General features: G+C 38.1%; 1 protein-coding gene across 5 annotated transcripts in view; it reads right to left on the bottom strand.

The window, feature by feature from the left end:
• Nucleotides 1-11,717: 11,717 nt before the first annotated feature.
• The window catches only part of veph1 (ventricular zone expressed PH domain-containing 1), a 220,293-nt gene continuing 208,915 nt past the window's right edge, over nucleotides 11,718-23,095 (bottom strand). For 4 of the 5 annotated variants that reach the window (XM_039757110.1, XM_039757100.1, XM_039757129.1 and 1 more), the window contains exon 15: nucleotides 11,718-13,752. In XM_039757110.1, the coding sequence (XP_039613044.1) occupies nucleotides 13,516-13,752 (237 nt within the window). In that variant the 3' untranslated portion in view covers nucleotides 11,718-13,515. Of the gene's footprint in view, nucleotides 13,753-22,481; nucleotides 22,570-23,095 lie in introns of those variants that run through there. The other variant, XM_039757148.1, reaches the window with a different exon arrangement.

The following is a 23,095-nucleotide window of genomic DNA, read 5'->3' as shown; positions in this document are numbered from 1 at the left end:
AGTTTGCAATTATTGTTGTTTCTGGCAATGGTGTGTTCCTGATCTTGAGCTTGTCTCTACCACTATTAACTTCAGGTCAGGTTTAAATTTTTAACTCATTAGTTTACTGTACTGCGGTGGGCTGGTGCCCTGCCCAGGGTTTGTTTCCTGCCTTGTGCCCTGTGTTGGCTGGGATTGGCTCCAGCAGATCCCCGTGACCCTATAGTTAGGATTTAGCGTGTTGGATAATGGATGGATGGATGGATAGTTTACTGTATTTTCCTAATCAAGAATGAATAGTAATCGATTTGACAGTTATTATTTTTTCCTGTCTCCAAGGCAGTGACAGCGCAGACTAACCTGATATTTGTGGCACCAGCTAAATGCCTGCCACTACAAGTGATAGAAAGTGATGAAAGTAGGCAGATTATCCAACGATGCAACATCTAACAATTACACTATGTGACAGATTAAGTGCTTGCTCGCACCCTTGCACCCTCAGACACCACGTCAGACACCAGGTAAAAGTCCAATAATTATTTATTATAATAATAATTGTGCACAAAGCACGCTCCTCTCCACAATTCTCCAATAATAATCACAAATAACCAATAAACCAATCCTCCACTCCCAGACGCTTTGCCACCCTGCCTCCCAACTCAGCTCAGCTCATTGTCTGGGAGTTCCCATGATCCTTTTATACTCCCTGACCCGGAGGTGTTCCTGCCCAACAGTCCACAAGTCCTTATTCCTTCCGGGTCAGGGTAAATAGTCCTTTTCTCACCCCAGAAGCCCGTCGCTCTTCCTATGACGAACTTCCGGGTCATAGGGCACGAAGAACTCTTTGGTCCTCCCTGCAGCTCCCTCTCGTGGCCCCCATGGCATCCAGCAGGGCGGTGCATAGAAACTCCGTTGTCCATGATGCCCTGCTGGTCTTCTGGGGACCTCCATGCTGCAAGGAGGGCTCCACCTGGCGGCTTGGGGGTATTGACCGGGATAAACAGCCGGCCATCCTCCACAACTAACACAACAGACCTGAGAGTGGGGTCTTCAGTCTAAAATGCTCACCAGATCATGTTAATTGAGCCCTGAACACTGGTGAACACCTACACCGCTGTGGACTGTTGATCTGTATGAGCAGATTGGCTGTCAAACACGTGGTTGAAAACCAGCAAGCTTCATTGTTGTGGTATGCATGTTGTCATTGGGAAAAGGCTAAAATGTAGTTCAGTGACAAGAGGAACCACACATATGAGAGATCTTAACTGGGCCTAAACACAGTGAAATCAGATAAGTCATCTGGAACATAGGCAATCATAAACCAATTGAAACACCAAAGACTTAATAGTAAGAATGGCTTCAAGACCGAGCAAGAAAAATATTCCCTTAAATAGTTTCTTAATTAGCAACAGACATCAAGCACTTAAAATGTTGCTAGGAAATGGAGCATGGAAGGTAAACAAAGGGCTTCTTATTCTTAAAGCCAGAAGGCAACTAAGAACTTGACACTGGGAATCACTACAGTAGCATTGGCGCCCGTCTGATTGATGACAGTGCAATAGCAGGCATGGGAATGAGCATTTGCAGAATGCAAGCTATCAAAATCTTTATTTGTGTAACGTCTCCCCATAAAGTAAGTTACAGAGGACTTAACATATAGAAAAAAGAACTGCCATTGGTCTTTGCAAACTGTAAATGCAAATGCAACAGATTTGTTAATGATAAACTAAAGGCATCTCTCTTCACCACAGGCAGCCCTTAATACGGTAGACATGTCTGTGTTCCTATAGCAATATGTCTACATATCACAAAAGTCTCCCTCAGTCTGCTTCCAACCAGCCTGGCCACAAATATGATGTGAGGCTAGTGTGGCCAGCATTTCCTGGAAACGACTGATGCTGAGAAGGCAGTGGAAAATCAAGCAACTGCTATCAGTGCATGGACGGTTTGGCTCGATGCGTTTATAGAAAATTCACCTTTCATTCTGAGCTCACACTTTTTACAACTTTTTCCTTATTGGGAGAATCAGAAATCTTATTTATCATGGTATTTTCAAAAACTAATATCATTTTTAAAAAATAATACTGTACCAAATAATGATAGAACCAAGGTAAACTCATCTCAGAAGCCATCATATCCAGCTATGGTGTTCATCGTTATTTTGTGTTTTTAAAATGACAAGAGTTTATAATGTAGTGAAGTTGAAATGAGTGTTCAAGGAATGAAAGGGAGCCTACTAAAGCCCCAAGATGTGTGGATCCCATTGTGCATTATATACTGCACTAGTCAAGACGAACTAAACAGAAATACAAGGTGGCATTATCAATATTGTGATAGGGTATCTGGCTGTCAAAAAGAATTGCAAGGGATAAAGACCCCATAAAGAAGGCACAGAGTGGTTGACAGTGCCATCAGAAACCCCTCTATTGGAGAAAGTACCACAGTGTCAGTGATTGAGAGTACGTCTACATACAGTACTGCCATGGAAGGACAGGGACTGACTTTGAGAATGATTTCTAACAAGAGAGTGATGGTGAAGTTTTAGCAGGAAGCTTAAATTTTGCTATGTCAGGATGCCAGAGGATAGGAAGTCTAGATTATGCTAAACATTTCTGACCATATCACAAAACTAACATATGGCTGTGGAGGAATAAAAGAAGCTCATTACAGTTCATTCAGGCCACTAACAATTGACATAGGTAAAACCCTGTTGGCCAAGAGAAGGAGCAAACAGTTAGCCTGAAAGTCCAAACTTTTAAAGACTATGCAGGGCCATTAGAAAGAGAGAGAGAGAGCTCTCACCCAGTGAGCCCAGAAATAGTCTGGTGCCAAGGCAGAAAGTGGCACCAGGAGAGGCTTTCAGGCAGCCTCAGGTCAAATGAATTGAGAGGAGAGGTGGGGGAATCCTCACTGGCAGGACAATAGACTGTGGTCATGGACGGGTCAGGAGAAGTGCATCATTGTGACACTTTGAAAGTAGGCAAGAAGAAGAATCACCATGATAAACACTGACAAGATAAAACATATACAGTAACTAGGGATTAGGTGGCAGTTCTGGTTTTCATTCCCTGTTACCATTTTCCATTGTGTTCATCCTATGCTTATCCATTCCCATATGTGTTTAAGTGTATAATAAACATTCAAATTTCTCCCATTTGAAACTCCTTGGCTTTGTCTTTGGTGTGGAAAGATGTCAGGAGGACTGTCTCTCATTACACTACAGAAGGCATACAAATAATGGATGATATATGGTACTGGATAATGTTATTATAGGATATTTAAAAGAAAACGTTAACAAGATATCTTCTGCCCCCTTTTATCATCATCCATTTGGCATTCAAGTAAGCTTTCATTTAATAGAATACAGTACCTCTGAAAAAACTCTGTGTAGTGAAAAAAGACATTTTTACATTTTTTATCTGGTTGCAACCAAGTATAAATGAAGCATGCCTTTATTTATCCATTTTCAAAACTACTTAATCAAATTTGGGCTCACAAGGAGCCATAGCCCATCCTAGTACCCCAGGTATGAAGCAAAGTTTTACTGTACATGTTGCCCTTAGGATACATTTTTTAAAAAACACAATATTTCTTTTTATTGCTACACAAATGATACACAGATATATTTTCTGAAAAAGATCAAAACAAATTTTCTTAAACTTGTTTGAATAACTGGAAGACATTAAGACATGTATTTCCATAAACTTTCTTAATCTAAATAACAAAAAAACAGAGATTGTGCGTTTTGGACATTCTAATCTTACTTGTGCTCCAGAAATTATTCTCGGATCTTTGACAACCTACTGTGAACTCTTCATAAAAAGTCTTGATGTGATTTTTGAAATTTGATAAATAAATTAACTCCATGGTCAAAGCCTGTTTCTATCAGCTCAGGGTATTAGTTAAGGTCAAGCCCTTTCTTTCTGTACATGATTTTGAAACAGTAATTCATGTTTGTCTCTTCTCGGCTTGACTATTGAAAATCATTACAATAAATTAGAGTTAATCTGTCACTCCTTGCTCGTCTTCAGCTCGTCCAGAACACTGCTGCCAGGCCTCTAAGGCCAGCTTTATACTTCACTCGGTGCGACGTGTTCTCCAGCGGACGGTACTGCTAAGCAAGCATTGTACTGTTCATACATGCGCGCATACTTTACGTAAATCTGGATATTCCACCAGGTGGCAGTGCGAGATATCATTACGTTGAGGACAGGTTCAGCTTCGCTGTGTTGTGAAGTGCCTGAAACACCCATTAAATTTCGAGGACACCTTGTCACTAATATCTCTGAAAAGGATGGATGTTTAATGTTTAAATCCATCAATCCAGGGATGTACCCATTCCAGCTAGCATTGGGCACAAAGCAGAGACAATCCCTGGATGGGGCATCAGCTCATCACAAGGTGAATACAAGCACTCGCATTCACTAGCATCATTTTAGTATTGCCAAATCCCCAAACCTGCATATCATTGGAAGGAAACCGGAGCACACTGTGGAAATCCACCAGGGAAAGATGGAAACTCCAGGCAGCGAACACCAGGGACATGACTCCCTGCGAGGCAACAGTACTACCACTCTGTCACCATGCTACCCCACATGTGTAATTATTAGCAGTATTCATTATTTAAATGAAGTTAGCTATTTATCTGTAAAATGTAATATACTTACTATAATGCATTTCTTTATGAAGGTGTTATCAAGTATAAATCTAAGGATTCTAAATGTGCAGAGAGCTGGAATATCATAAATTTAATGTTTTCTGTGTGGCGATTGGTGCTTGCCGCTGCTGTTAATGCAGGAAGGAGGAAGACCCAAAAACACTTAGCGATTAACAAATGGGTTGGTTTTACGATGACGTTTATGACGGTCTACTTCAATGATAAAGTAAAACTATGAGGTTAAAGTGGAAATGTCGAGATTAAAGCTGAAATTTCCACTTTAATCACATAATACACCTTTTTAGTGTGTGCTTAATGTTTTTGTTTGTGGCTCAAATACGCTGCCGTACATTCTGATGCTGTTGTGAAGGTGCAAAAAAAAAATGTAAAAAAAAAGACGGCAGAGACTTTTAAAATGTATCGTGTCATTATATTGGGGAACATGCAACGCTTGACTATAAAAGCACCAGGAATGCATTTGCATGTCGGCATTTGGCTTCGCCACATCAAACCATTTATCAAACATTGAAGCACACACATCGATCCTGAAGGATCCTCAAAGCGGCTTTCTGTCACATGTAGATAGTAAACAGAGACTCTGCCATCACATTCCAACTTTTATCATACTGCCCACCAACTTTTTGCTGGTACTGTAACACGCGGACGCATTGCGTTAATTTCTGAGGAAGTGTTCAGAGGATTCTTCAAATGAACGTTGGGAATGTGTGGTAGCCATGAGGCATATAAACGGGCCCTAACAGGCACAAAAAAACAGAATCACTTCACACCAGTCTTAAGCTTCTCTTCACTAGTTTCCTGGTCACTACAGGATTGAGTTTTAAAATGCTAGTGTTTGTTTGAAAACTCTGAATGGTTTAACTCTCTTTAATCTTACTGACCTCTTACACCCTTATTCTCCTTCATGGTCACTGACGTCCTCTGACCAGAAGTTATTGGTTATGCCGAGATCCACACTTAAGCTTAGAGGGGAACGTGCTTTTGCAGTTGCTGCTCCTAAGCTTTGGGACAGTCTACCTTTAGGTACAGGTACAGCATTAGGTCAGGACCAACTTTGGTCACTAAAAAACAATCTTTTGACCTTAGCTTTTAAAACTTTTGGTGTATTTATTTACTGAATTACTGTATGTATTGGTGCATTTATGGAGGCTGTACAAAACTTTGTTTGACTTCTGTTGTTTTTAAATGTGCTCTATAAATAAAACTGAATTGACCTGAACCTTGGACTGAGTGTTTGTGCCTGTACATCTGAAGGCAAATTCTCACATCTCACACACATGCACACACAAATACACACTCACAAACCTTTACACTGGGCATATGTAGAGTCAACATTAAGCCTAACATGCAAGTTCTTGGGATATGGAAGGAAAGCATATTGGTATTATCTGAATAATTGTTTCATTTGGAAAATTATTAAATTACTGCATTATAATAATTTCAAATACAAAGACTCATTTTCAACAGCAATACCTCATCTTATAATACAGTAATCTAAGTAGAGTGGGGCACTTTCAAATATTAGTACTGTGAAGCTGCAAAGAGGTTTTCATTAATATAAGTTTCATTCATCTATTTTTCCAAACTCACTCAATTCAATGCAGTCATATAAAGTAGCGTACCTACTGCAAAGGAAGCTGTAATGCAGAACAATGGAAGTTTTGGTCACTGCTAGATTGAATTACAAAAATGAGCAGCCAGGATTCTCAACAGTACCTTCTTTCCAGGACTGTTCTTTATTCATAAAGTACAGCACCTCTGACAAGACTGGCATATTATTTAATAGCAGAATAAATTTTTCACTACAAATTTATGAATAATAACATTAGCATGAAAATCCCCCTTAACTCTTTGCGGCAGCAAGAATGAGAGCTTAGAAAATCAATGCATTAAAGCAGCGGTTCTCAAACTGTGAGGTGCGCCCCTGAAGCTGTACAAAGGGGGCGTCGAATAAATGAACGACATCAAAATTATTTTTTTACATCAATATTTCAAATTTAAATTTGCAACCATATAATCACAACGAATGCATTATAACTGAAATTAAAATAAAACATTTCTAAGGCACAGATCTAATGACTAATATGTGCCTGCTTTAAAGTGCACAGCCTGTTCAGGTTTGGTTTGATATTCGAGATAGACACTCTGAACTCCTTTTCTATTTGAAGTTTGTTTCTATGATGGGCGGTGCCGCTGCTGCTGCTTTTATAGTCGTGTATTTTCAATCCAGAAAGTTCGAGACGTATCGGTATCTGTCGCAAACATTCGGGTAACAGTAGATCAGGTGATAATGCGGCATGACTGCACAACATTGGCAGCGTAGCCAATATTGTCAAATTGAGTTAAATAATTTACTGCGTATTAGGCTATTTTCATGATACAACTAACATCCATCCATCCATTTCCAACCCGCTGAATCTGAACACAGGGTCACGGGGGTCTGCTGGAGCCAATCCCTGCCAACACAGGGCGAAGGCAGGAAAAATTGGTATAATATTTGTCGGACGAAAATCCGTTCGTCTCGCGCAGATTGACTTCATCGGTGTCCTCGTTTACGAGATTTTTTAAAATTAAAACGTATTTAATCGTTTCTTTACATAAAAAATAATTAAATAACAATAAATAATTTATGCTTTGTTTTTGCAACTAGAATTATTACCAAAAACCACACAAGGCATTTTAACAGTTATTAAAGCACTTAAAAAAATTGCAAATATTTCATCGAAGTTAGCCAAACACATTCAAATCTTGTGGAAGTAAAAATGTAGGATACCGCGACACCACACGAGTATCATACCTTTGTTAGTTGTATCATGGGTTATTCTCATCTATCATATTTTGCGGAGGGGGCGCAGAATTATTCCAGGTAGAAAAGGGTGGGCACTGGTCGCGAAATCCGAAAGTTTGAGAACCGCTGCATTAAAGAATGAGTGAGGTGGCACAGGGTTAGTGCTGCACCTTCTCAGCTACAGGAGACCAGGTTCAAATCTTGGCCTGATCATTGACTGTGTGCAGCTTAATTCTCTTAATCCATATGGGGTTTCCTCTTGCATCCCAAAAACATGTTGGCTAGGTTGATTACTGGCGCTAAAATAGCCCAATGTGCACGAGTGTGCTCTGCAAAAATAGGTTTCTGCTTAGTGCTGCTAGGGTAAGATCCAACACTTGTTGGAATAATTAAGATCAGAAAATATACTCACAACTTATATCTTTACAACAAACAGCACATTTACTGTAAGTGTTCATGTAAAAACACCACTGCTAGAAAGATCAATTACAATAAATACAATTTTGCTTCTATAGTGTAAATAATGAAGTAACAAACTCAGCAACTCAGTAATGTCAAATTAAAATGTTTTTCATCCCAAAGATTCCTTTAGAGTTCAACAAATGAACTCCAGATGGTAAAATATGAGCAGAATACACATAATTAAAAGAACAGCACAATGCTGCATTTCTAGGCTTTTTCATTGGTATTTTTATAACCTGGGCAGTTATGAAGAATGCAGTTTCTCATGATAATTAATTTAATATTTATACAAAATAAGACTAACAAGAGATCATTCAATTAATCAAGCTAATTTGGCTACTCAGGTTATCACAAAATCTGTACCAGTTATTTTTAAACTAGATTAACTGACTAGGGCATTTTTAATGATTCATTAAAAAAAAACACTTGTCCTTGGCCAGCCTTATAATAAGGATGAAAAAGTTGAGTTTTTAGCTAATTAAATAAGACACAAAATATGCAATCTTAGTGTTTTGTTTAGGAAGCTTGTATGGGAAACCAGCATAACATTTAATTGTATGTATATAACCAAGAGTTTAACCAAAAAAGGTCTGAGAAAAACTGATAGGCAGGCAATGCTATAATGCTGTCTGGGAATAGGAAACAGGCTGAATGAAGACAAGTATTTGAAGGGCTAGGGAGAAAGATAAATGTTTTAGAAGACATGTTGGGAGACCACTTTAGAAAAGGGGTCCATTAGATCTGTTCTTCCTTTGATCCATCAGCTAAAGCAAAGATGTGTTATTATGTATATTTCAGCTCAGATAAACTTACCAGTGTGTACATCCCTGTAAGAAGATGTGAAATGGGGACTTTGGGAGTCTTTATTGTTTGACTTGTATTTTATAATCAGGTTATAATACCTTCATCCTAACTCACCTCTTTTAAGTCATTGGGTAACTGAGGTTCTATTTGAAATTGGAAAAAATCAAATTTTCACCTAGAGGATCTGTGCCAAACGTTTTTTAAAAATGTGGCAGGATCTAATCAATAACATTTAAGAATAAACTTTTAAATTGGGGGAAATGATTTTTTTCTGCCCCCTTTTTTTCTACTCTTAAAGTTTTACTCTGTCCAATGGCCTAGCTCTCTTTCTAATGGGTGAGGATTGATTTGAATTTGACTTTGTCAAGTTTGACTGGCTTGCATGGAATGTTACTTGCTTTTAATAAATTCAATAAAATATATTAAAAACAACCTTCATGTTGAGAGGTAGCAAAGACCAAGAGTTAATTCTCAATTTTCCAATTCTTACCAATGAAAAATAGCCATGAAGCTACACAGCTATTGAGAGATGCAAATGTGGGGCAGATGAAATGGACAGATGGTAATATAGCATGGATATGAAAAAGAGAAGGCTTAGCTACCTGAAGCCACACTAAACCATCATGCTATGAAAGTGCACTACCACCACTTTTAAAGAATGCCGTGGTTGGATTAAGAAGAATGGACTCTTTAATTTGCACTGATATCTCTCTCCTGGTTATACTGGAGCTAAGCTTGCTTTCATGGACATTGATTTAAATTGTTCAGGTTGTTTTCATCTACTTTTGATTTCTAGTATTTAATGCCCGTTTTCTCTGCAAATAAGCGTAAGTAATGATTAAATACCAGTTTGAATATTTCCTCCCTAAAACTTGCTTTCTTTATTGTTATTATTTGCCCCATGTGCTTATTTGTTTAGCTCTTTCAAATGTAGCAATATGAGCTTTTTGGAGCATGTCTTTTGCATGTTTGTTCAGGTGTAGGCTGTGCTCATCCTATTAGAATTGTGCAGCACTTTCTGGGATAATGATGAGGTAGCCAACTTTTGGCCCCTGCTAAGGTTTTGAAGCTGAGGTTGCCAGCCTCAGCCATATTGCCCTTTTGATTTGTGCAGCCCTTTCAAATGTAGCATATCTGGTAAGTCCCAGATGAAGTACAGCTCTTAAAGCTGCTCTTGGCCTTTGCTGAGATATTCTGAAGTGTAGCCCTTTTAAGGGATATGCCATGGGGCAATGATAGGACATTGGGTCTTGCTAAGGTATTGTGAAGTTGCTTTTCATTTGCTCTGTAACCTAGTAGGGGTAGTGACAGGTCCTTGGTGACTATTGTGTTTGAAACATGAAGATGAATGAATGTAACAAAGGTAAGTTTTGAAGGTTGTACATATAAATGAAGGTTAATAATTTAACCATTTCCAGTATTAACTTGTCCGCTAACATAAAAAGAACCTTAAAGTACCTTTTGTGAAAACATTTGTGTGGCAAAACAATCCCTTAATATATTTCTTTTGCCAAAATAAGCACAAGAGCAACTAACATCTATTTAGTGCATCCTTTTAACCCAGGTCAGAGTTTCGGGGGGACAGCTGCTCATGCTGGTTAATGCTGGATGCAAGGCAGGGAAAGTTCAACAAATGGCATACAGGCGCATGGCATACAGGCGCATGAACCGTAATGCACACATTTAAGAACTTAAAATAGTATAATAAAATAGTTTCATATGTCAGTTCCTGGGTGTCATTATTTTCCCAGAAACCTGATGGACAAGAATTGTCCATTGTCCATATTCATATGACACCACTGATTACTAGTATGTGCAGAATAAGCTATTAGCATTACATAATGAAACACACATTAAATAAAATAGATTAGAAAAATTAAGACCTAATATTAAAAAGGGGAAGGCAGCCCATACAAATTAACAGTAGTAAAACATATAGCATACTAGGGGGCTTCACCCCTTCTCGCTTCGCTCGTCAACCCTCCCTGCCTGCACTACGCGGCAGCAACTTCATGTCACTGCCGCACGCGTTTGTGGATTTCACTTTCACCAAACAACAAAACTTTTAATTCTCACAGACAGGCTTCTTCATTGAGAGGAAACACTACTTTTCCCTGATGGCAACACAAATTAGGCGATCTTCAAGTCTTTGACTTAAAGTTTAAAGCCAAAAAATATCTACATACTTCTGTCATATCACCTATGTCTATATATATGCAATCTCTTTTCGCTTGTACCTTTTCATCAATATTGCATTGAATTTTGATTCCGTGTTTGGAATTACATTGTGACAACTCGGCGTATAACTGGCCATGAGTGAATATTGTTTCTTTCTCTCCACACGACAATAGCATTCACACAAATGAGAAATGATTGAACCGTGTGCGTGGTTGTAAATGTTTTAGATGTGGGCAGGACTTTTCCAAATCTCTTTGCCTAAAGTCTTGTCTCTTGGGGCTTGAAATTTTCTCTCGCAGGATTTTACTTTCACCAGACAACTAATCTTTTAATTCTTTTGTATACGCCTCTTCATTGGGAAGAAACACTACTTTTCCCTGATGGCAACACGAATTAGATGATCTACAAGTCTCCGACTTAAAGTTTAAATCAGAACAATATATTCAATTTCTTTTCACTGTTATTATTATTATTATTATTTCATCGAATAATAATTTTTGTTTTTTGTGCTAATGCGATCTTTACTATAATTTTTTTGAGACTTGTGAATTTTCATGCTTCCATTATCTATAACCTGCTCTGCATGTGTATCACGCCGTTTTTTTTAATTCTTTACGATGTTCTACTTTGTCATCTTCTCTTTGTCTTTTATTTCCAGCCCCAGGTGTGGTTAAATCTCTTGGCACAAAGTCTCATCTAGTGGGACGTGAAAGTGTCTCTCTGAGAAAGTCACGTCTCATCTCTCTTCCCAAGATTGTTTTTTATTATAATAGAGAGATATAAAGTCTAATAAAATTTTACATTTTTTAAAAGTCAAGTAAGTAGGGGGCATAGAAAATAATAAAAATAGATTAAAGAATATTTTGAAAAATAAGAACAAAAGAAAAAGGTATAGTGTATGAAGTGATCATCCATCTTTATGGATTTGACTCTCTGGTACAGACATTGTAGTCTATGAGACAAAGCGTTAGTGTTGGAACCATAGTGTCTAAAATCTAAAAATCTAAAAATCACAGTGTCTTTTTTTGACACAAATCATTGGTGCTATCTGTACATCTTCATAACTGGCCAATTAGATGTAAAGCTTTTCAGGAAGACATGAAAATACTTTAAAAGATTATAACTTCACAATATACATCCAAGCATTCAAGTTTTTAAACTGCTTACTCCAATTATATAATATCATCATTTAAGATTATTTATCAATGGGGGATTGTACTCTATAGCCCCAGACTGAATATAATGAGTACAGCTCAATTTATTCAAGTGAAATTTAGTAATCAGTCTCATGACTGAATTTTTAATTCCACTCTAGCCTGTTTTCTAGACAGAATCTCATCTCTGCCCACTCTGATGCACAGTACTTAAAACTGCACCCCTCCCTGAAAAGTATTACATTGGGTTCATATAACAGATTGTTCTTTCCAATCAACACAGGTTTGACAGAGTAGATAGACATCATGAATTTTAAAAAATTGCATCCATTTTAAATCTTCAGTGCACAAATCAGCAGGACTAGCAAACAGCAAAGGGTACAAAACACCAAGTACTGTATATAATCAGGCTGTTGAAAAGTCATCGATCTGTTTTGTGCTATCGATTTTACTTCATATGGTTACAATAGCAACAGTCTGAATGTGTATTTCTTGTTAGGTGTTATCCAATGGAAAATGGAAAAAGTTTCACCAACTATAAATCTGAGCACTATGGTCCCTCTGTCATGGTGGGTTCCCAGACAGTGGGGACCTACCTTGTAGAATTCCTTCAGCAAGTGCTGCTAAAGAAGGCATCCTCATCAAATTAGGTTCAAATGAGCTGAATTAATTTTATTTTTGTTAAGTGCACTTCTACTTTTAAGCCCAGGATTATATACAGTATAACAAATACCTAACATAAAATAATTAAACTACATGCAAGAAAAATCTAAAATAAGCTTCTCCACTTGATCTGAAGATCTGATTTTAGGCCTACTTGATACAGTAGCAGAATTCCTGGACCATAATAGTAGTAGTAGTACTAGTAGTAGAAGAGTACATTCAAAATGTTTGTACCTGTGATCTCATCACTTCCTTTACTTCTCAGTGCATTACTGTAGGTAAAAGTAGGGATTTAGGTTGACTGGAAAGATACAGTCTTCAAATTTCATATGCTGTTTTGATATTTTCATATAATGCCTTTATATTTTGATATGTTCACTCAATTCTTCAAGGCAGGATAGAGGGCCCCATTCAGTTACCTTGGTCCATCTGTTTCCACTTTCATTAATGAAAGTTATTTCTTTTCCAAAAGTAGCAAGATTTGCAAAGTCATCCCAGAAGTTCATGTCTTCTTATCTAAACAGACTACATCATAAAGATTATGAGAGAGATGTATATTGTACAGTGTGCACAAAAATCAGCCCCCTTGATTTCCTGCATGAGATGTCTTGTTAAAGTACAAAATGTCTGAATTGAACGACCATTTCTTGTATTGTGCACATTATTCCAAGGAGTAGCTCATCCAAGTAAAGCAGTGTGTATCGACTGCTCATATTATACAGCATTTGAACTTTCACAGTGGCAGTGGTATTAGTCTTTCCATAGTACAACTACTCTGCTACACTGGTGAGTTCCTGTATGAATCTTCTCTGTCACAGGTATGTTGTGGCTTCTCTGTTCTCTCTTTCTTTTGCCTGGGCGACAGCGACATTGATGCACTGCAGCCACTCCTCTGCATTTTTCTCATCCTTTGCTTTGAAGACATAGGTCTTGTTATCTGTAAAGATCTCAAATGCACGTGGAAGACTGCGGTCCCTGCGTTTTTTTGCAACCACCTTAACACTTTGTACCTTGCTAAGCTCAATGGGGTTGTCATCCACCTCATCCTTCTGAAAAAAAAAGGAAAGTGAAAATCTGGAATGAGTTTCATGACATAAAGTAAAAGGTATTTAAGAAAGGAATTTTATACTTAAACAGTGTCACAGTTCATTTAGTCTCCTCACAGCAGGAGGTGTTCAAGAAGGATCTATCTTCTTCTTATTACAGTAAGGCACCAAAGTGTTAACACTAACATGTCCAGAAAGGGGAAACAGAAACCTGGAAATTCATCACAACCCACAGTTATGAACAAAACTTCTGGTTATACCTCTTGTAGGTGAAATAAAATATGTCAGGCCAAAGTGGATGGCAGTTCACTTGACCTTCTTAAGGAGACAGAAATTCTGCATGAAAAGACAAATGCAATGGAAAAGAGAACAACAGGCCGTGCTAAACTAGAAATTCTGGCGGTAATTAAGTGAACCATACTGCCTGGTTTCCAAGAAATACTTAAGAGTCAAGCCTCATAGTTTAGCAAGCACCCCGTTGTAGCCAAAAAAGGATGCATGAGGAAAACTACACTAGAAACGTTGTAATCTGTAGACAGCATGACCAAGTGGCATGAGCAGTGGACTCCAGCTAAATGCTTGCCACCGACAGCAGTGTCACCCTGAATAAACCATTTGCTCCTTACACTGGCCCCTGTTAAGTTTAGGGCAGATTTCAAAATCCTCCTTTTAATATATAAAGCCTTAAATGGCCAAGGTCCGACTTACTTGTCTGAAGTTATCATGACTTACAAACCAGAGTGCACATTAAGATCTCAAGATGCCGGTCTGCTTATGATTCCAAGGATTCATAAAATAACAGTGGGAGGTCGAGCTTTTAGTTACAGGGCCCTTAAACTATGGAATGGTCTGCCTGCTACTAGAAAAGGTTTCACCTCCGGCCTCAGCTTTCAAATCCCGGCTGAAGACTCACTACTTCAGTTTAGAATATCCTGACTAGAGCTGCTGATTAACTGTACAGACTGCATCTCTGTTGTTAGTCATTAGCACTAAAACATACAGTAAGTAACCTGATAGTTGTAATTTGTTACTAACCCTTACCTATTCTGGTTCTCTTCTTGATACTCAAATATGGCCCTTGATGCCACGGCCCACCTGCCAAGATGTTTTGCCTGCCTAAGGTAAAGTCATCCCTGATAGAGGATTGCAGGAATTGTCGGGTAGAGGGGTCCTTTCATTGGATTGGCTGGCCCAGCGCTGTTTCAGCTGTGGAAAAGCCAATTTGGGGAGGCAGCTTGATGGTTGAGGTCTCCAAATCATATTATGTGATATCATCTACTGTTAAACCCTGCTCTGTACTTGTACTATTTTTATTTTTATACTGTATTGAGGATTTGTTCTGTTCTGTGTATTGTATTGTATTGTATTGACCCCCTTCTTTTTGACACCCACTGCACGCCCAACCTACCTGGAAAGGGGTCTCTCTTTGAACTGCCTTTCCCAAGGTTTCTTCCATTTTTTCCCTACAAGGGTTTTCTTGGGATTTTTTCCTTGTATTCTTAGAGAGTCAAGGCTGGGGGGCTGTCAAGAGGCAGGGCCTATTAAAGCCCATTGTGGCACTTGTGAGATTTTGGGCTATGCAAAAGTAAATTGTATTGTATTATTCTATTGTATTTTCTATTTGAATATTTATAGGATAGATGGTGGAAGCACTTAGGAACAATGATTTGTACAGTAATCTAATGGGGCCTGGGTTCAATTCCTTGCATTGTCATCGTCTTACCCACATTTCATTGAAGTTGTGTTTAGGTCCTCTGGCTTTCTACCAATTTAAAAATAAACATTAGACAGATAAGACAGTTTTAAATTAACCTAGCATTTGAGAATGTGTCCTGCAAAAGACTGGCAAGCTATCCAGAACTGGTTAGATTTCATTTTTTGCGGTGATATCATGATCCTTTCCCAACAGGCTAAGTTCCAGTCTTCTGTGGTTTTGTATTTGAAAAAGTGGGGATAAAGAGATGGATGAATACGTGCTTGGATATAGTTTAACAGCAAAAATAATATAAATAATGTCCTCTTAAACAAATAACAATTGTGTTCCTTAATTACTATAATAGCAAAGCACTGCATGATTAGTCTGAAGTTAGCTCACAACAATTACCTTCAAACCACAGGGCCACAAGCAGCTCTTTAAGTCAATTCATTTCAGCTTTTCACATTGTTTTCCTTTTTTACACAAAACCTGAAGTCCTGTTTAATTATTGATACTGAAATTTCTAAATATAAATCTGATGATACGCCCTGCTTTTATTCCAGGCTGAGTTGGTTTTAAAGAGGACCTCTCAGGATTTCCTTATGCTGTCTCCACTTTCCTTCTACATTCTTAGGACATATTTCCAAATTGAGTGGCGATGTTAAGGTAATACACTTTTAAGAATACTGCTACCCTTTTACGGTGGCTTCCTGCCTTGTGCCCACAGAAATCAGGATTATCTCTAGCACCCAATGGGTGAACACGCTGAAGTAACAAGCTTCACTGTTCCTCAGGAAGAAGAAGAAGAACAAAAGCTAGGATAGTCTGAGCACACGCGTTATTGGCTTTACAAGTGCAGTTTAAATACCAATGTTTAAATCATGATTTTATAGCTCCATTGAACAAGCCATGCTGATTATGTGCCCAGCTCATTATTGCTCAAGTACAATAATGTGACATAATGAAGTGTTCAGGTTTGACCACTTGTAACAAGTGAACAATTTCCTTGTAACTTGCCTCACAGCTTTAATTATGTGAATTTGACAAAGAAATAAAATTCACAAGAGCGTAAAAGTGATTTAGTTATAATCAGAAGGCATGCGGTAAACGATAAAAGCCTGTGGTCTTTGAAATTTCTTATTAAAAGTTAATGGGTTGGGGAGGTGGAGGTTTGGATGAATAGCTGAAAGGTCTCATGGACTCTAAAGAATTATATGACTCAGCAGCCTAAGGTAGGAAGGAGAAATACTGTATATAGTCATACTATGGGAGTCTCTCTTTGTGAATGTCAAAATGATTTCAAGCGGGCATGCTAGGACTGCAGGAAATTGGCAGGGAGAGCATTCAAGTGAAACAGTGCTATTTAAAACATTGCTTTCAGGTAAATGTCCAGTGTTATCTTTAGAAAACATGTGCATAAAATGAAAGCCATAATGAGATACGATAAAAAGAACATTTTGTAAATAATTACCAGAGATGCATATGCATTTTTTATAATCTTAGCCTGGCTTTTCAGCTTGTTTCCTTTTCAAGCAGAAACTGTGACTTACTGCAATACTTTAAATGTAAAATGATTACCGTCATTCAGGAAAGGATAAATGGTCTACAGATCAAAGTTATAAATAACTAGCAGACATTTCCGGCGTCGTCATAGACTAGATTGTTAACATGGGTATCATATAAAGTGCTTGGCAGAAATGATGGCCTACTGACTAATAAGTTAGACATTACAGTGCTGATTTGGAAGCCTGGGCCCTATCATTAACTTGCTGTGTGACCTGTGCAAGTCACATCCTCTCTGGCTGTGAGTCAACAGATGGATAAACAATTATTACTGGCACAGAAACAGCGTGACCCTCAGTAGCCGATATTAATGTAAGAAGTTGACTTCTTTGTGGCTAAAACTAGCACAAGTCCTGTTCTTACCACTTGTTAGCTGCATTCTGTTTTCAATTGCCATGAGTGTGGTTGTCTTCTGTTATAATAATGGATTGGGGACAGAGTCCTTTTAAGTCTTTTCTATAATAAAGCCTGCAGGAGTGATTTTATGCAGTTTCTAGAATTCATACTGTCATTTTTTAAAATGATGTTCTCTGTTCTTTGTGTAGTTATCAACATTAACCTTTTAAAATGATGTTTAATAAAACAACCAAAAATGTTTAACAAGAAAAAATGTTATGTTGTGTAACAGAAACCTGTAAATTGACCTTGCTTATGTCACACACATGCGCATGGGAAGCAGCTAGAAGGACCAAAAGAAGGTAATTCCATGCCAGGCCAGGGGGTGGTGGGGTGCAGTAACCCTTTCTCTTTTATCCCTGCAGACCAAACACGGGGAATTCTGCCGGGAACCTCTGACATCACTTCCGGTTTTGGACCCAAAGTTGCCACTTCCGGTTCTGGGCCCGATGATGTCACTCCCCCTGCCTTGCCTTAAAACCCAGTCAGCTTCCTTCTGTGGATCAGTTCTGTTGTGGACTTAAACTGTACAATACTGTACCTTCAATTTTCACTTGTTGCAGCCTTTATTCAAGTATACGGGTGGCTGCCCCAAACCTTTTTGACATGTCAAGGCTTATTATTTCATACCTAGCAATTGCATAGAAACCATCAACAAAATAAAAAAAAAACACACACAACTCACAAGAAAAACAAAACAGTGTTGTGGAGGAGCATTTCTTATTTTCAACAATGTTTAAAATGTATCAAGCACAAAAACAGATGTGAGCATAACATTTCTTAATCTCTAAACCCACTACATCATTTTTTGAGGAGAATTCAAGGAGAATTTATAAAAAATCAAAATCAAAAGCTTTATCATGACAGTATTGTTTTTCCTTGTTTTGTATTGTTTTAAAACCTCATTTTATAATATTATGTGCAGACAACGAATAATTTCAATAAAATAAATATATTGGTGTCACATTGATTAGTACTTCTGCTTCAGAGGTTTATTGACCCCTCTTCAAATCCCTGCCTTGACACAGTCTCCTAATGGAGTTTGTACAAGTTCTGTAAATTCTCCATGTTCACTAATTTCCAAACATATCCTGAAGAAATACGGGTGAGGTTAATTAACATGAAAAAAGTGTGTAAGCATAACTGTGTACTGAGATGGATTGGCATACCACCCTTTGCTTGTACCCAATGCTGCCAGGATGTGATCTTGCATTGGAATGAATGGAAATCATTGTATGTACAATTGTACTGTATGTTTAAAGAACTTAGAAACAGTGTGCATTATTATAAAGTACTCTTTAAAAAAACGATTTATTCATAGTGTGGGGTGGGCATTACCATTTTTAAATAAATGCACTTTTATAGTAAATCTGTATTTTTATTTTTCAAAATTTTATCCATCTTAGATTTTTCAGTAAAAGCCAAATCAGAAAAAAATTTGCAAAGGCAAATGGGCACTTACTCTCTATGCCAGTGTGGGAAGATAGGCACCACTAAGGGTGGTAAACCCAGTCACTGTAGAATGTGCTTGGCAAGGGAATCTTTTGGGAACATTCCAGAGAAGATGGTGGTTAGGGGGAAAGCCTGTAAAATTCTTTAAGATGCTAGAGCACAAGAAACCCTGCTTGAGGATACCCAACTCTCAATCCAAGAGACCGACTGGAAGTCCCTGTGTAATTGTACAGAGTATAAAGGGACATCAGTCTTACCCACAAAGGAGATGTTGAAGCCTACTTTGTAGATCAAGAGTATAGGCACATGTTTCTGAGGTAAAATGTGTGCTCAGGGTGGAATGTTCCCTCCAAGGACCGTGATGGAATGAGCAAAAATGTTCAGTGACATTACTCCGTGAGCATTACTAAATATGAGGGAATACAGTTATCTATTCACATTACTCATATGCAACATTTGAAAATGTATTTTTAAGTGGCATGTTTATTTAAGCTATTCAAGCATATACAATTAATTTATTCATTCATTCTAGATGCTGAACAGAAATACTGTGTGTTGCTCATGATGGGAAGTTAAAGTACCGCATGGGCAACATGACCATGTACCTTTTAGTTGTGTTCACACATAATGCGATATTCACCCACTGCAGTAGCCGTGTCTCTCGAAATAAAACAACGTGACTCCCAGTAGACATGTTTTATTGAAATTTGACACACTTATTCCTGTGACATTTGTCAGGAAAGTTAAGGTTTTGTTGAGATACACTACATTGCCAAAAGTATTGGGACGCCTGCCTTTACACACATAACAGCTTCAACTCTTCTGGGAAGGCTTTTCACAAGCTTTAGGAGTGTGGGAATTTTTTAACATTCTTTAAGGAGAGCGTTTGTGAGGTCAGGCACTGATGTTGGACGAGAAGGCCTGGCTCACTTGCAGTCTCGGCTCTAATTCATCTCAAAGGTGTTCTATCGGGTTGAGGTCAGGGCTCTGTGCAGACCAGTCAAGTTCCTCCACACCAGACTCGCTCATCCATTTCTTTATAGACCTGGCATTTTACACTGATGTACAGTCATGCTGGAACAGGAAGGGGCCATCCCCAAACTGTTCCCACAAAGCTGGTAACATGAAATTGTCTGAAATGGCTTCATATGCTGAAGCATTAAGAGTTCTTTTCACTGGAACTAAGGGGCCAAGCCCAACCCCTGAAAAACAACCCCACACCATAATCCCCCCTCCACCAAACTTTACACTTGGCACAATGCAGTCAGGCAAGTACTGTTCTCCTAGTAACCGCCAAACTCAGACTCGTCCATCAGATTGCCAGACAGAGAAGCGTGATTTGTCACTCCAGAGGACACATCTCCACTGCTCTAGAGTCCAGTGGCGGTGTGCGTCCGACGCTTTGCAATACACTTGGTGATGTAATGCTTGGATGCAGCTGCTCGGCCATGGAAACCCAGTCCATGAAGCTCTCTATGCACTGTTCTTGAGCTTTTGGAGGTCTGTAGATATTGACTCTGCAGAAAGTTGGTGACTTCTGCACCCTGTGTGCCTCAGCATGCGCTGTCCCCGCTCTGTGATTTTAAGTGGTCTGCCACTTTGTGGCTGAGTTGCTGTTGTTCCCAAGTGCTTCCACTTTGTTATAATATCACTAATAGTTGACCGTGTAATATTTACTAGCAAGGAAATTTCACAAATAGACTTATTGCACAGGTGGAATCCTATCACAGTACCACCCTTAAATTCACTGAGCTCCTTAGAGCAACCTATTCTTTCACAAATGTTTGTAGAAGCAGTCTGCATACTAGGTGCCTGATTTTATATACCTGTGGCCATGGAAGTGATTGGAACACCTGAATTCAATGATTTGGAGGGGTATCCCAATACTTTTGGCAATATAGTAATATCACAAATAGAGTCTGCTGTATACTTTTGTAAGATTTAAAAATGTTACTTTGAAAAGCGCACGCAAATTTACGAACTTATCTATCTTACAACACAAAAACATTCTGTGTAACTTTAATTATTTATCTAGAAATAAATGTCAGGAGGAAAGGTATTATGTGTCACTCTGTAAGGAATGAGTGAACAAATATGTATTTCGGATTTACGTTACATTTAAAACAACCTCACAACTCAATATTTCTAGTACACTATAATTTATAAGCAAAGCTCCAGACCTGCTCTCCATCATAGTCTGAGGCAGTCAACAATTTTAACTTGAAACTTCAAAAGAGATTTTAACTTTCTTCGGGTTACTTCTTTCTAAAATGTTATATTTAAGAACCTTAAAGTTTAATTAATCACAGACTCTGTACAACCAAAAACCAAAAATAGCAGATCAATCGGTGCAATTTTTACTTCACTTGAAGTGGAATCTGCTGCCTGTGAAAGCTATTGAGCTACCACAAGCCATGTTTTTAACTGCATGACACTGTAAAATGCTATTAAACAGCATTCTATTATCACTGTATAATTCATTCCAAAAATATTTCATAAGCAAAAATGTGATAACTGAATTTGACAAAGTAACTAAACAAAATTAAAATGCCGCAACTTTAAATTCAGTTAACTAAGTCCCTGAAGGCACCTTAATGTTACACCATGTGTATATTTTCTGACTTCTGTAAATATTGCATTACATACAACAAAATATTAAAAAGATTAACCAAGGTTGATTTAGAATTGCAACAAGCAGAGTTGCCTGCCTCATCATTTTTATTTGGAAAAATAATTACTAAGCAGAATTTTTTTTTTAAATGAATAATGTTTTCGATCCATCCTTTCAGTCATTATTAAATCCTCCTAATCCACCGATACCTAAAATAATATCATCAGGCGCAAGGCAGAAATCAAATAGAGACGTAAAAAATTTAGTTCTGAAGAAAGACAAAAATAATACAAGAAAGTGAGAAAAAACAAAGGAATATACTACAGGACAGATAGATAGATAGATAGATAGATAGATAGATAGATATTGTCACACACGTGCAAGTAGGAGACAGCTAAAGGGCTCGAGTAATTGTAATAAAACATCCGACCAGGTGGTGGCGGAGTGCGCTGACTGTCTTTCTCAGTTGTCTACAGACCTTTCCCGGGAAATCCTGCAAGGTTCCGGCACCTCTGATGACGTCACTTCTGAAGCCGGCCCCTTTGATGACATCAGTTCCTGTCAAGACCTTTAAAGTCTCCATTTTAGGTTACTATAGCCAGTTCTGTTTTTGACTCTTTGATATGCACATCGTGTCTTTGATTCAACAAAACCCTTTTGCAGCTGGAAAAAAACAATATACGGGTGGCTGCCCCAAACCTTTATAATGTCTTGGACTCGTTATTATGACAATAGATAGATAGATAGATAGATGTTCCCAAGGGGTAATTTGGCTTTTTACAGAAGCTCTTTAAATAAATAAATGTACACACACACTTTGGTTGAAATACACATTAGAATTACTATAAAGCAAGAAAATTAGAAAGAAAAGCTCTGACTTGGCTGTCTCAGTGAGGCATTATGCAGATGTATTTCTGTTGGTACAAAGGAGTCCCAGTAGCGTTTCTTGACACAACTTCTACTGAATTAATTGTAAAGTCTTGAGTGTTAGAGTGTCAGTTTTGTTTTAATTTTCTCCTTTGCTACGACATCCAGGGGGTCCAGAGTACGTCCTATGACTGAGTTTGCCCTTTAAAGGTCATCTGTATTACATTTTTTGTAACTATAAAGAGGGAGAATAGAAAAAACTAAGTTGAGTTTATTCCCATATGTTATTTATTCACTCTCTACTCCTGCTCACACCACTCAACAGGCATCCCATACTGCAAAGTATGAAGTTGGATCCTGCACGCCTAACGCATCGTCCACCAGCTGCTTTTTTTTGTTTATTAAGAAAGGTATGTAAAAGAAGATTAATTGACTAATGAGCACTTTCATTTGAAGGCTGCAGTTGAGTTTTTACCTGCTTCTTTCATGCAACTGTGCACATGGCATATGCACTTCCTGCTTTGAAGTTGCACCATGAGCAAAAAAGAAAAATACATAAATAATAAAAACTGTAAAAGGCATATATAGTACAAACATAGGTACCCTGCAGAATATTTAACCTATGTTTGAATATATTCAAATATATGGCATACTTTTTTTTTTTCAAATATTGATTTTTTGAATAATTTGACAGCATTATTTCTGAGTGAATAACATTCACCTTTCTTCTGATTCTTGTAAGAAGGGCTACTGTGTAGTTG

The sequence above is a fragment of the Polypterus senegalus genome, chromosome 1 (genome assembly GCF_016835505.1).
Source record: "Polypterus senegalus isolate Bchr_013 chromosome 1, ASM1683550v1, whole genome shotgun sequence".
Lineage (NCBI taxonomy): Eukaryota > Metazoa > Chordata > Cladistia > Polypteriformes > Polypteridae > Polypterus > Polypterus senegalus.
The sequence above is the reverse complement of the archived record's forward strand: the minus strand, read 5'-3'. Positions and strand labels throughout refer to the sequence as shown.